The sequence below is a fragment of the Pseudonaja textilis genome, chromosome 4, assembly GCF_049901715.1.
Source record: "Pseudonaja textilis isolate UNSWEBS1 chromosome 4, rPseTex1.2, whole genome shotgun sequence".
NCBI classification, from domain to species: domain Eukaryota; kingdom Metazoa; phylum Chordata; class Lepidosauria; order Squamata; family Elapidae; genus Pseudonaja; species Pseudonaja textilis.
In genome coordinates, this window is record NC_141993.1 from 19,401,820 (window position 1) to 19,415,943 (window position 14,124).

Consider the following 14,124-nt stretch of genomic DNA (forward strand, 5'->3'; position numbering starts at 1 on the left):
CCAAAGCATCAGAAGGCAGGAGAAGAAACAATGGATGGAAACTAAGCAAGGAGAGAAGGGACCTGGAATTAAGGAGAAATGTCCTCACAGTGTGAACAGTTAACCAGTGGAATAGCTTGCGTCCGGTAGTTGTAGGGGCTACATCACTGGAGGTTTTTAAGAGAACATCCCAGGGAACCAAAATGAACCTTTGGAGCGACACCACATATTATGCAGGCACCTCTGGCACCTCCTGCCCAGCTCTCAGGTATGAACAATTAACCAGTGAGATAAGTTGCCTCTGGAAGCTGTGGTGACTCCATCCCTGGAGGTTTTAAAGAAGAGAGCGGACAGCCATTTGTCCAGAAGGCTGCTTGAGGAGGGGGTTGGACTAGAAGCTCTCCAAAATCCCTTCCAACTCCCTCTGCTATTCTGCATGCTGCAAAAGGATGGACAGCCCCCCTATATGAAATGGTCCAGGCGGGGGTCTCCCGCTCGAACAGGGGGCTGGACTAGAAGACCTCCAAGGTCCCTTCCAGCTCTATTCCGATTGAAATCAGTGGCGGGACTGACTTCCAGGTCAAAGTTTAATCAGGGAAGTCCGAGGTTCTCGCATCGTTCCACACCTTTTCACGTCCCCCGCCCATGTGCGAGTCTTGCGCGTCCCCCCCCACCCACCCGGTCCTCCCCTCCTCCCTCGCTGCTTCCACAGTGGCTCCTTCCCCACGGAACCGCTTTCTGAGGGAACCTCCTCGCTCGCTCGCTCGCTCTTCCTTTCCCACCAAGCGGCGTTTCCCCGGCTCTCCCGCAACCGCTGCAGCCCGGCGCCTGAGCGAGAGGGCGGGAGAGGCAGAGGGGGGCGGGCTCGGGCCTTGGGATTGACACGCCGGGGCCCCGCGCCCTGAACGCGGAGGGCCTCCTGATTGGCTGGCGCGCGCGCGCGGGGGGGGGGGATCCTTTCCCCACCCTCCCTCCCTCCCACCCCTTCCCCACCCCCACTCCCACCACCCCACCCCTTTCGAGCAATCCCGCAGCGCTGCCTGCCGGAGAGCGGCGACTTCCAGTGGAGAGATGGCGGCCACCGCGGGCAGATCGCTGCTGCTCGTCCTCTCCAGGACTCCCGGCGGCGGCGGAGGAGGTGGCGGCTGCGGCGGCGGCGGACCGGCGTTGACCGCCGCCGGCTGCTTCTTGGGACTGGAGAGGCGCCGTCACCAGCAGCAGCAGCAGCACCACCACCAGCAGCACCGGCACAGGACGGTGAGTCCCCGGGGCGGAGGCCAGAACCCGGGGACGGGCAAGCGAGGACGCCCGGTCGGGGCTGCGGGGCTTCGGGTCGTTGCCCTTCAGCTGAAGGGCTGGGCAACGCGCGTTGGGGGCGGGGGGGGGAGCCGTCGGGCGGCGCGGCGCGGCGGGGAAGCCCTTGGACGCCGGACTTCCCGGTGCCGCCCGTCGGAGCCTGCTTCCCTCCCTCCCTCCCTCCCTCCTTCGGGGCCGGGAGCCCTGCCCAGTCCTGGCTCAGGGTCCGCCCCGCCAACGGAGGGACCGCCCGGGACAAGGACGACCCTCTTTCCCGAGTCCCGGCGTGGAGGAAGGAAGGCGGGCGGGCGGCTGGAGGAGAGGAGGAACGGGGGGGGGCGGGCGGGTAAAAGAGGCGACCCCGCAGGCTGCGGAATAGGAATGAAATGCCGCCGCCGCCGCCGCCGTGGCTGCTGCTTTTGCTGCTTTGCTGCTTTGCTGCAGCGCCTTGAAACCTCTTTTTCCCCCCTCTCCCCTCGCTGCTGCTTTGGCTGCTGCATCTTTTTGGGAGTTATTTATAAAATAAATTATAATAATCTTGGTCGAGGAGCTCCGAGGAAGCAGCAGGAGCTGCCGCCGCTGAGGAGAGCCGGACGTTGGGTCCGCGAAGCGGTCGTAGCTGCGAGGAGCGCAGAAGGAATTGTGGACTCTTCTTTCTCGCCCTCAGCCCCAACTTGAGGGTGGGGGGGGCGCAAAAAAGGGGGGGGCGGGACGGGGGGAAATCCTTTCCGAGAAACACCTCGGGTTGGACTCCGGTGGGTTTGTTTTTTGTTTTGGGGGTGTATGTGTGTGGAAGTGAACGGTATTCAGACGTGCGGTGGGGTCTCCGCTTTCCCCGTCTCTCAAGCGAAGATGCGGATGAGAAAGCTTTGCCGGGAGCGATTTTTGCCCCCCCCCTCGCCTCCCCCCCCCCACCCCCAAGGCGGTTTGGCTTGTCGCGTCTGAAGGCTCCAGAGGATGACAGCGGGTCGAGGATATGTCAGGATTTACAAGCCACCTTGAATTCCAGCCAAGCGTTTCAGAAAGCCCGGCTGCTCTGCAAACCCACCCCATATAGGCTGTGGATCACAGTGTTGTGTGAACCCAGGAATCGAGTCAATAGAGAAAGCCAATGAGCAAGGGTGTCTGTCCTTCAGATACAATGAATTGGTGTGTGTGTGTGTGTGTTTATTGGAATAAAGCCCTAATAAATTTGCAAGTTGACAGAGTCATGTCACTCACAGGTGGTCTGGTACTACTTATGCTTTGGCTTGCATCAAACTGTGTAGTAAAAGATGGGCTCGTATTTAAGTTGGTAAAAATTCACTCATTTTTATTCTTTTGGCTGCTGCCCTTAATCTTCTTGAGAACACTGTTTGCAGTTTCCTGCTATCTTGCTGTGTCTTAAAATTGTAAAAGTAAAGAGTACATGTTGTACATAATATTTTGTAGAGTAAAGAACCTGGGGTGGGGTGGGGGGGGGCTCTTTGCCAACTCAGACTTTTACTATGTTTTAGCTTATTCATTCTTTATTCTTCCCACTTTAAGTTTTTTTCTTTTAGTTTCTTTACTCAAAACAAATACATGTTATAATTCGCTTTGTGCCAGAGTAACTTCAGCGTACTTTGTGGTGGTGACTTCTGCTTTATTTTTATTTTATTTTTTTCGTGACACTCCTCAAATGAAACACTGTGTGAGGCTACTACAGGTAGTCCTTGACTTACAACAGCCTGAGCTCGGAACAGAAGCACAGAAGTTACAACAGTACTGAAAAAAGTGACTTATGACCGTTTTTCACACTTACAAACCATTGCAGTATCCCCGTAGCCACATAATCGAAATTGAGATGTTTGGCAACTGATTCATATTTATGACGGTTGCTATGTCCCAGGGTCATGAGATCGCCTTTTGCGACCTTCTGACAAGCAAATCAATGGGGAAGGCTGATTCATTTAACAACCGTGTTAGTAACATAACAACTGCAGTAATTCACTTGACAATTGTGGCAAGAAAGGTCATAAAATGGGGCAAAACTCACTTAACAACTGTTCTGTTTAGTAACAGAAATTTTGGGCTCAGTTGTAGTCGTTAAGGACTACCTGTATGTAGCAATGAATTTTCAACAAGAGTCATAGCTGTAAATTTGTAACGCTTTGAATGGGCCAGAGAATATAAACTTTTTCAAGAATCTGTTACTTTAAAAAACAAACCAGCAGAACTTCTGGCAAAGTTCTAATGATAAAAAAACTGGCAATAAATTGAAACTTATATCACTGTAATTTGTGTGTGTTAAAGTTATTTCAATTTCACAAAAATCAATGCATTGTTCCAGAAAGCTGTCCACTTATTTCAAATATAAAAAAAGTAAACTGCAAAATTAATATTTTGGTGTAAAAAAAATTAAACCTTGAATTTCAAAGTGACATGACAATTCAATATTTCAGTATTTAATATTTTAACAAAATTAATATCCACTGAGCTGCATTTCATTAGAAAAATTGCTGTGGGCATTTTTGGCCGTGTTTACTTTACTCTTATTTTTACTTATCGTAGACAATAGTTTTGATATATAGAGGCCAAGGTGGAGAAAAAGAACTTTTGCCAGCGTTCAGGCAAAAAAAAAGTCTTTATAGTGCTACAGATGAGTGACTGTTTTGTCTAATATAATTTATTTTAGCAGAATATTGGTAGTCTTCCTTATCCTAGCTGAAACATACTCTGAAATGAATATTTTTCAGTCTGAAAAAGTAGAAATGATAACTGCTTATTACAAAAATAAGTTAAATGAAACACTTATTGACATAGATTTATGAATATGGTATTGATATAGTCAGTCATGAGGTCAGTTTTGTACCAGTTTGTTTGTTGAAAAATAAAATAATTTTCAGGTGCATAATAACCATGTGAAAACATTCCTTGATTCTTATACAGACACCCAAATAAGTTATATTTCTGTAACCAGGAATTATTAATGCCATGCTCAATTCTGTCATTGTGATAAGCATATTTGTTCATCCTTAAGAATTTTTTTTTAAAAAATGTTCAATGTTGCATTCATTTGGTTTGAAGGTTATGGTATATTTCACTGAGCAATCAACCTGTGCGTGCAGTAGATGGCACTGCACGATTCTGGTGGATTTCATAAGGTCAGAAATCAGGTACTTTTCACTTGTTTTCACTCCTCTGCTATTCAGTAAAAGGCACATTGAATTAAGACAGACAGTTCAAGAATCACAAGTGTAATTTATGTACAGTATGTAGAACAGTGCCCTGCACTAGTCTGGCATGCTTTTGGTGACAGAAGCATGTGTGGTCTTTTAAGCCTGTTTTATTATTTATTATATAATTTGGCCTTGTGCATATGTAAGCTTTAAAAGCCAGGCCACTCGAGACATGCCTCCATGTTCAGTTATTCATGGCACTTTTTTTTTTTTAAAAAAAAAGCAAAGTTCTCTTGCCTCCTTCACAATGAATAAATGAACTTCACAAAGAACTGGGTCATCTGAAACAGGGCAAGTTTTCTGACCTTCCCTGATGTTTACTACGATTGCTGCTATCGTTGTGAGATCTCCCCCGTGTCGTTGATCATCATCTTCAATCTTGTAGAAAGGTCAGGTGGCGGTGAAAGCATCTTAATTACATGGTTATATTACCATCATAATGATATTCAAGGTTGCCATGGTGGTAATATGATGTTTGTGTCTTAATCTGGCCCCATCACAATGGTTGTGTAGATATCGTTGCTGCTGTTGCCAGCATTTTAAAGGAAGAGCAGGGAAAGAACAGTTGCAGTAGAGAGCTTTGTGCTTGTAGAACATGCTTTTTGTTTAAGAAATCAAACAAAATAAGAAAATCTTCCTTGTCCCTGTTGTTCCTGGGTTCAAAAACCCAATACTTGATGGAGGAAAAAAATCAGTACGATTACATGGAAAATGAGGCCGTGGACTTTAAGAATTATTTGGCCTTCCATGAGTTAGTTCATGAATAAAGTCTGGAATTCCTTCCACATACTTATTGCAGAATGCATTGATCCCAGTATAAATATCCTGTGTATTAGTCCCGTCATTCAAGAAACAGTAACCAAATTTTTGCATGAACATTTCTGTGTGGTATTTTTGCCCAATTAAAGACATCACTCAAAATTTGTGCAAAAAACAAAAAAGGATTTATTTTCCACAAATTTTACAGTATTGGTGTATTGTCTAGCTTGGATCTTTACAACCATAATGTAGACTTCGTAGTTGTAAAGAATTCTTTTTGCAGGGCTTTTTATGTGTGTGTGAGCAAGTGTGTATGAATGTGCATGTACGATTGAATACCTTCCCATTTTTTCCTGTCTAGTTACAAAATTGTACCAAAAGTGAAGCTGTCGTGCAAACATGTCCTGTATGTTAATATTTTTCTAATTTTGCAGATGATTATCAAAAGTTCCACTTTACTAGACTGTGTTGCCTTTTGTTTGTCCTGTGAGTCAGTCTCCATTGCAGCCTAGTCCTTGCAGTTTCCTTGGCAAGGTTTTTTTGAAATGCTTTGCTTGTTTCCTTTTTCCTAGGGCAGAGAGAGAGGGACTGGCCTACAGGTAGCCAACTAGCCAGGTGCTTTAATCATTAAACCAAACTGGCTCATGTTGTCCTTTACTGTATGAAATGAACAATTTTGAACTACATTTGTATGAAAGATGTAAGTTGTTGTTTAAGACTATTAGATACAATTCAAAAGCCACACTATTGCTATGATTTTTTAAAAGTTCAATAAATTGGCACAAAACAAGCACATTTGCTGTTATTTAATGCCAGTGGTAGGTTACTTAATCATTTATGGATATTGTGCAGCCCTTATTTTTTCATCACTCCTTATCACTTGTGGTTGTAGGACTGTAACTTTGTCGCTTATATCCTTACAATTAATATTGACTGTTTCCTAGTATGACTTGATTGCTGATTGTACCCTATGACTATCATTAAGTGTTATACATTATGATTCTTGATTCTTAACGAATGTATCTTTTCTTTTATGTATATTGAGAGTATTTACACCAAGACAAATTCCTTGTGTGTCCAATCACACTTGGCCAATAAAGTATTCTATTCTATTCTATTCTATTTTTTTTGCACTGAAACAATTCAACATCAAACTGCTAAAGAACAGAGGCATGATTTCTTATGAAACTTTGTGGGGGAAGGAATTTGAAGTGGTAAACCTTAGATATTTTTTAGCAAACCAAGCTCTTCAAATAAAATATTTGTCCGGGGTGAAAAAAGTGTTGCATCAGCAATCTTGACATTGTTGCTCAATAGCAGTCGCTAAACAACTGTAATAAAAAGTGCAGCCACTACTGCAAGAGAATTGTCCATCTTATTTTAAGATAAGAGGAAATATTATTCCTTCTATTTTTTAAAAAATTGATCACCATATACATTCCCCTGAAGATAATTAGTTTATGTTTTTAAAAGATATTTATTGAAGTTGCTGAACAAACCAAAATAGCTTAGAGAAAAGGATTATGTGTTTCATATAAGTTCAGTAAGAAAACTGTAATGTAAACCTAGTTATATTGGTGATGGTGCATTGTTGGACAACTTGAAAAACCAACTTATGGACAGATCGTCGTGGAGAAAAATCTGTGTGGCTTCGACGTGATAGCACATAATCTGCTTAATACAATCTAATACACTAAAAATATTCATAAAAACTTAACAATAATAGCCAACTTCTACAAGGAAAAAACATTGAAGGTACAGAAGATTAAAAACAAAAAAGGCATGTCCATCCTCTGTCTAATGTAAGAGCCAGAGTGGTATAGGGATTCAAGTGTTAATATTGGCACCAGGAACATTCAGCTCCAAATCCACCCCTAATCACCAAAGCTCCCTAGGAGATTTTGTTTACTTTCTCTTTCAGTTCAGTTTACCTCAGAGGTTTATTGTGGCGGGCATAAAGACAGAGTGCTGGGTATCCTACCTTGAGTACCTGAATAATAAATCTAATATAAAATCTAATTCATACATAAAGTCTTCTTTGCTACTAAGACTGCTGCTAACCCCCCGAGGGCTGTTTGTTATTTAGCTACGTTTGATTATAAAACAAACACTAGGGATGCTCCATTTTAACATTTGAATGAAGTGCTGCTTTGAAGGCCCTCTGATGTGGTACCCTATTTCAAATTCTGAGAATGCAGCCTCCTTTTTTTACTTAGCTGTGCTCAACCCCTGGGATCAAGCTGTCTTGCCTTGCCTTTATACATTTACTAAAGTCTATTATCCATTTTTCTAAAGACTTCCAAAAGCTGAAACTCCTTTTATGCTGTATTACCTTGAAATGATTTGTCTAATGTATACTCTCCTGGCATGGCTATTTAAAAGATTTGAAGAGCTTTATTACACATGGAAACATAAGTATCCCTGCTTGTTCTTAACAACAGGAGCCAACACATAAACAAGTTAAAAGTTAAATTTTCCTTCTGGAAAATCTTTTTCAGTCTTGTAAGTTGTAACTTATACTCTACAACAGCGGTCTCTAACCAGTGGGCCACTGGTGGGCCATGAGAAAATTTTGGTGGGCCACAGAGAAATCTCACGCCCAGAGCACCCCGCCAAAGCAATTAATCCAGGCTGCGCAAAAACACAAGGCACGCCACCCACATGGCCCACAGGAACCCTCCCCGCCCACTCACTCCTTACCCGGCAAACTTGCCTGCTAAATTGCTATTTTTCCTTTTTCCGACCATCATCTGTTCTGCTGTGCCGGGAGATTTAGATTAGCTAGGAAGCAGAAATGGTTGGATTTCTTGCTTTCTAGCTAGTCTTTAGATCTTTGGCTCTGCTTTTAAGCACAGCCGAACCACCCTTAGGACTGAAGGTTCTGTTATTCAGTGCAGAAGACAAGCAAATTTAAGAGACTGAGCTAGCCAATGGCAGATAGATAGATCACTGAATGATTCTGTGAGCAACGCAATCTTCCTGTCTGCTTTGCCTGATTTTGGGTAAACGTTGCTCTTTTTATATTAAAAAAAATCAATATTTATATAAATATTTATAATATTTACATACAAGCCATGCCCAGCCAGTCACATGACCACCAAGCCACACTTACAAATTAGGCCACACGTACAGAACCAGTTAGTGGTCCCTGGGATTTAAAATTATGAGTTTGGTGGTCCTTGAGGTCCAAAAGGCTGGCGACCCCTGCCCTATAATATATCATAGCTAACTGGTTTTTAATACTCTGTAGGTACTATTGGGTAGGTTCAGATGTGATTTTTTAAAAGTTGACATCTTAGGACCAAAGAAAGAATAGTGAGATTCTGGTAAATTCAGGGTTTTTATGGATTTACTTGTCAATAAATATGGTTCTTTTAGGATTGCAAGACTTCAGGCTTGTGAAACAGGGAATTTTGATGAATAGAATCAAGTTTTATTGCAATCGTTGGCCAGGTTTTTGACTTTTTGGCTAGGATCAAATGAGTTTGAATGGGTCTGTTCATACAAATTGTTTAGCAGCAGGTCATATGAAGGCATGAGAAGTGCTACAAGTGTCGTGAATATACTGTTTATCACTGCTCTTACAGATGTAGCAACATGCTCTTGTAGTTATAGTTAGACCAGGAATTGGTCTCTATGAAGTGTTGATAATATGACAAATTGGTTTTGAAATAGTGCTGTTAGCTTTGTGTTGGTTAAAATTATGACAGTCAAGGAGGATGCGTATATTCTTTATAAAAAGAGGAACCATGAATGTATTAGAAAACTCTCTGATGTTCATGATATAATTGATTTGGCCAATTGAAGAGAATAAATGTCTTCATGTTTTTAGTCACAGCACTTCAGATAAGAAGGATGGCATCTAAAAAGCTTAGCAGTTTCATTAAAGTACATGGATCTTAATAGAAACCTTTATAGAATTAAACATATGATGCACCCAGCCCGCAGGCTGCGAGTTTGACATCCCTGACTTAGATCAAATATGATACATTTTCTATATCTACATGGATATTGAATATTTTTCATACTATCATTGGCCACCTGTGGGAACAGAGAAATTTAGATAGAAACCTTAGCTCTTTTACTAGCAAAGCTGCATATCAAACTAGAGAATTAGAAGAGGGGGAAAAAGCATTAAGTGTATTAAGATAAGAGACGAGAATGAAATCCAGGTTGTGCACCGCCAGCAACTTGCTGTATTTTGCACTTAAAAACTAAGAGGATCAGTTGAGAAAATCAGAAAGTGAGATTTGACACTTGAAGATTTGTCACAATTTTATCATAATGGCTGTTGCGGAAAATAGGAAGAAATTATGTTCGTTTGCTGCCTTGAGTTATCTATAAAAATAATAAAAGCAGGATATAAATAAATAAGCATAATTGTGAATGAATCCTACAACCCTATTCACACATCCTCTTCAAAAAATATTTTCTGTAAAACCCAACCCCTGTTATTAGATAGAACTATTATAACAAACCAGATAAAAGAAATAGGTGTTGTATTTCAGAATAAAAGCATGTAGACAGAGTAGAGAAGACAAATATATAAGACTTTATTATGATAATAAACTAAGAGAAAGAACCGTGGTAAAATATTGCATAACCATTTGGAATTATAGCTGCTCGCAGGCCAGTATTTACACACAATAGAAGAATGGGCAATGTTTAAGACACAGATTTTACCTTTGTTACCTAACAGGTAATGCAAGTGGAATAAATCAGAATGCCCTGGGAATTTAGAAAGAAGAGGAAAGATCAATCTGCAAACGAGTCTCCCTGTAGGACTGGCTACATAACAAAACACGAGCCACATTTTTTTTATTGTACCTGCCTCACAAAGGCATCATTGTTTAGCAAAGGAGATTTTCTGTGCTTCCAGCCTGCTGTAGGTAGGGGGAAAAAGACAGAGTTTTAGGGACAATGTCTGTTTGTCAACCTGCAACTTAATCTTAGAGATGGATGAATACCTTGGCAGATCCTGTTTACACATTATGTTAAGGCATGACTTGTTTAAGCGTTGAGTTTGCTGAATAAAACTTAGTTGCTAGGTTCACACATCATTGGAAACAATGCAAGCATTGTTTGCATGATATAATTATTATGGTTATTTCTTAAATTGAACACATAACCTTCCACTCTAGTGGACTCTGGGCAGCTTACAAAACACAATACAGGTCCTCGACTTTCAACAGTTCATTTAGTGATCATTTGAAGTGAAGTGAAAAAAGTGGCTTATGACCGTTTTTCACACTTACGACCATTGCAGAAGCCCCATGATCAAGTGATTAAAATTGAGACCATTGGCAACTGACTCGTATTTATGACGGTTGCAGTGTCCCGGGGTCATATCATCACATTTTGCGACTTTCTGACAAGCAAAATCAATGGGGCAGCCAGATTCATTTAACAACTGTGTTACCAACTTAACAACTGCAGTGATTCTCTCAACAAATGTGGCAAGAAAGGTCATAAAACGGGGCAAAACTCACTTAACTGATTCGTTTAGCAATAGAAACTTTGAGCTCAATTGTGGTCATATGTTGAGGACTACCTGTACAAGGTGAAAATAATTTTAAGAATGTGAACAAGATGAAATAAAAAATTATTGGATTCACACTGTACATTAGGAGCATGTATAACAGTAGTTTGGAATACAGGTAATCCTCAATTTAAGACAGTTTATTTAATGACCATTTACAAAGTTACAAAAATTTTAACTGTCACGCTTATCAACATTAATTTTGGGCTCAGCTGTGGTTATAAGTCAAGGAGTACCTGTAGTTATAAACCTAGCCTGGGTTCTCTTCTTTTGATCTTGGGGTTCTTCTGCTATATGCTGGTTTAAAGTAAAGAGATCAGGATAAACAAGCGGGATCTGCAATGCTGATGTTTGCTAAATTAGAGTTCTTCCGTTGAGATGTCATGCAAATTGAAACCTTAACCCACAAAAAAAAAAAAACCCAATATATGATCAAGAGAGAAGGTAAGAGAGGGATTCATTGATTATGTCATAAACCATGGGCATGATGCAGAATTAATTGGATTCTAGTCTCTCTTAATCAAGAGGAGTTACATGCAACTTCGACAACTTGATTTGCATCTATATCCAAATTAACAAATAAAAAAAAACCCCTCCATTTTTACTAGGCTAACATCTTCTATATTATATGTTGTATAGAGGAATGGCCATTTTCACTCATTTTCATACGTGTAGACAAAAATATTCCCTTCGAACAGGGAATTAAAATGCACTGTGTATGAATGTAATACACATTTAAACTGTTTGCTGTGTACAATTAATTTGGCATAAAAACCCTTCTGAAATGAGCATTAACTATGAAATGCTCAATTTTATGATCCTCATAAAAGTTGCAATTGGAGTTTTCTTCATTTATTTCTATATCCCAGTTACAGTATCTGCTAGATATTTTTGTAACTTTATTTATTCTATTTATTCTATTCTGTAATAGAACACTGTCAAACCAATTCATTTACACACACACACACACACATGCACATATAAAAGAAAACTCCAACTTTTTAAAAATTAACACGATTCATACAAATGGGAAAATATAGCAACTGAAAAAAGAACTCCACAATAAAAAAAAAATCAGCAAGGGTGTTTTTATATTGGAAAATCATCGTTGCGCTGAATGATTAACTAGCAGGTAGAAAAACTGCAATGTTGATTGGCAATCTCTGCCAGCTAGCATTATGCATCATTTAAAACTGCTCAAGCTGTAGGAGGAATTATCTCTTCAGGAGCTAGAACTAAAATGAAATTGAAATGAAACTTAAGCTGTACTGTTTTTAAGTCATTCTTATTTTGGAGAGGAGTGAATGCTGTTGTCGAACTTGCCACCACTTAGACCTCTAAATAGAAGTGAACCTTGACGCCATTTGTTGAGAAAGGTATAGTTTATTAGAAGCCAAGTATATTGCAATTGCAGTATGGCAGAGGCAGAACTGAAGAATCGTGTGCCAAAATCCCTTGCTCCTTTATCTATCTCCCACTGCCCACCCCGGTGTAATCAATCAGGTTCAGGCAACATGGTTTCATAACGTCCAAGCGCGTTTGGGTATTCATCTCCGTCCTTCTTCCCGCTGGGTGATCTTGAGGCACTTACTTTCATTTCCCCAAGCCTTCCCTCCTTCATTCCCCCTCCCCACTGTTCAGGGCAGTCTGTCACTGCATAGCAGCAAAGCACAAGAAAAAAGAGGGGCAGCTGACAGCTGTTCTACTGACTGACTGAGGATACCAATGCAGTGAAGTGGGCGTTGAATTTGATGACTTAATAAGAAGAGGGTTTTACAGTGACCTACTTATTTTGACCAGGTATAGTTAAAACACAAGCAACCATGTCCCCCCCAAAAAACAACTTTAACCAAGTACTTCATTGACCAGTAACACCTGAGATCCATATTTATAAAGCCTCTTCAGAAAGATTTAGAAAATTTCTGGGAATAAAAGTCCCCATTTAATTTGGCAACTCCTATTTTTTAATTTTATTGGTTAAATTTATATGCCTCATGAAATGTATATGCTTATTGAAAATAACCTGATTTCATTGATCTATAGGTCATGAAATAGATAGTTCCATCTGTCCAATGAATTCCAGAATGAAAGTCATTAACAAGAGTTGCTCAAACCAACCTAGATATCATTAGTTGAAGTGAATTACAACTGCAACTCGTAAGGGCCCCAATCAGTAATTTTCTTTTAAACTGATTCTCTGAATTTCTCTTTTAATTTAGACAATACATAACAGAGATGGTATTCAGCAGGTTCTGACCAGTTCTGGAGAACTGGTAGCGGAAATTTTGAGTAGTTCCAAGAACCAGCAAATACCACCTTTGACTGGAGATTTTACAGTATCCTTCCTCTGCCACGCCCACCAAGCCACGCCCACAGAAACGGTAGTAAAAAAGTTTGAATCCCAGCACTGGTACATAACCCTGAATTTAGCTGAATAAAAATTGTATGGACATAAAGTCAGGTGATTTTTTCCAAGTTATTAAAATAGGAGTTGAGAACACATTAACACCAGAGCAGGTTTTACAGTATGGAAGAGAGATCTGTCAGTAATATCATTACATATACTTTATCTCTTGGTAATGATGGGATATGGGTGAGAAATTGTATCTATTCTTGAAGCTATCTGCTCATTTAACTATTTAGGAATTTCCTAAAGCTTGATATGGAGCCATAGCATTGTGAAAATGTGGGTGCGATTCTCTACAGCAGGGGTCCCCAAACTTGGCAACTTTAAGACTTGTGGACTCCCAGAATTCTCTAGCCAGCATAGATGAAATCTAGGTCACGCAGCTGGTTTTGTGCCGAGGGTGGGAATAAAATCAGGGGTTGGCTACTGGGGGTTCGGGAGAGTCCCAGCTATGATTCTGTGCAGTTTGGACAACCCCCAAATCCTTCTCCTGGCTGGCCCCACCTACCCCACCCTGCCCCTCCCAGGAGTCCCCACACGCCCATTTTGGATGCAGGTAAGTGCAGGGTGTGCACAGAGGCTCGGGGAGGGCGAAAAATGAGCCTCCAGGAAGTTTGGGAAGGCCGGAAATGGGTCCGTTTCCAGCTTCCAGAGAGCTTCTGGAGCCCAGGGAGGCTGTTTCTGCCCTCCCAGAGGCTCAAGGAAAGCCTCTAGAGCCTGGGGAGGGCAAAAACATCCCCCCACATGAGGCATGATGCCGACTAGGCCACGACCACCATGGCCAAGCCCACACAGCAACCAGGCAGAGAACCCTTGGCTAAAATTTTTGAAGCCCACCTCTGAATAGAAACTTACAGTCTCTGTTCTGACCCAACCGGGTTCCCAAAGACCAAACACAGACAAAGGCAGCAGCCCCCACCTTTTAAGGCTTAATAACAAATTCT

The 14,124-nt window shown here is 41.4% G+C and overlaps 1 protein-coding gene across 1 annotated transcript in view; it reads left to right on the forward strand.

Annotated features, from left to right (window-relative positions):
• Positions 1 to 833: 833 nt before the first annotated feature.
• MCU (mitochondrial calcium uniporter) overlaps positions 834 to 14,124 on the forward strand; it is a 118,306-nt gene continuing 105,015 nt past the window's right edge. Inside the window, exon 1 of the mRNA XM_087932344.1 lies at positions 834 to 1,236. Within this exon, the coding sequence (XP_087788470.1) occupies positions 1,051 to 1,236 (186 nt within the window). The 5' untranslated portion in view covers positions 834 to 1,050. The remainder of the gene's footprint in view (positions 1,237 to 14,124) is intronic.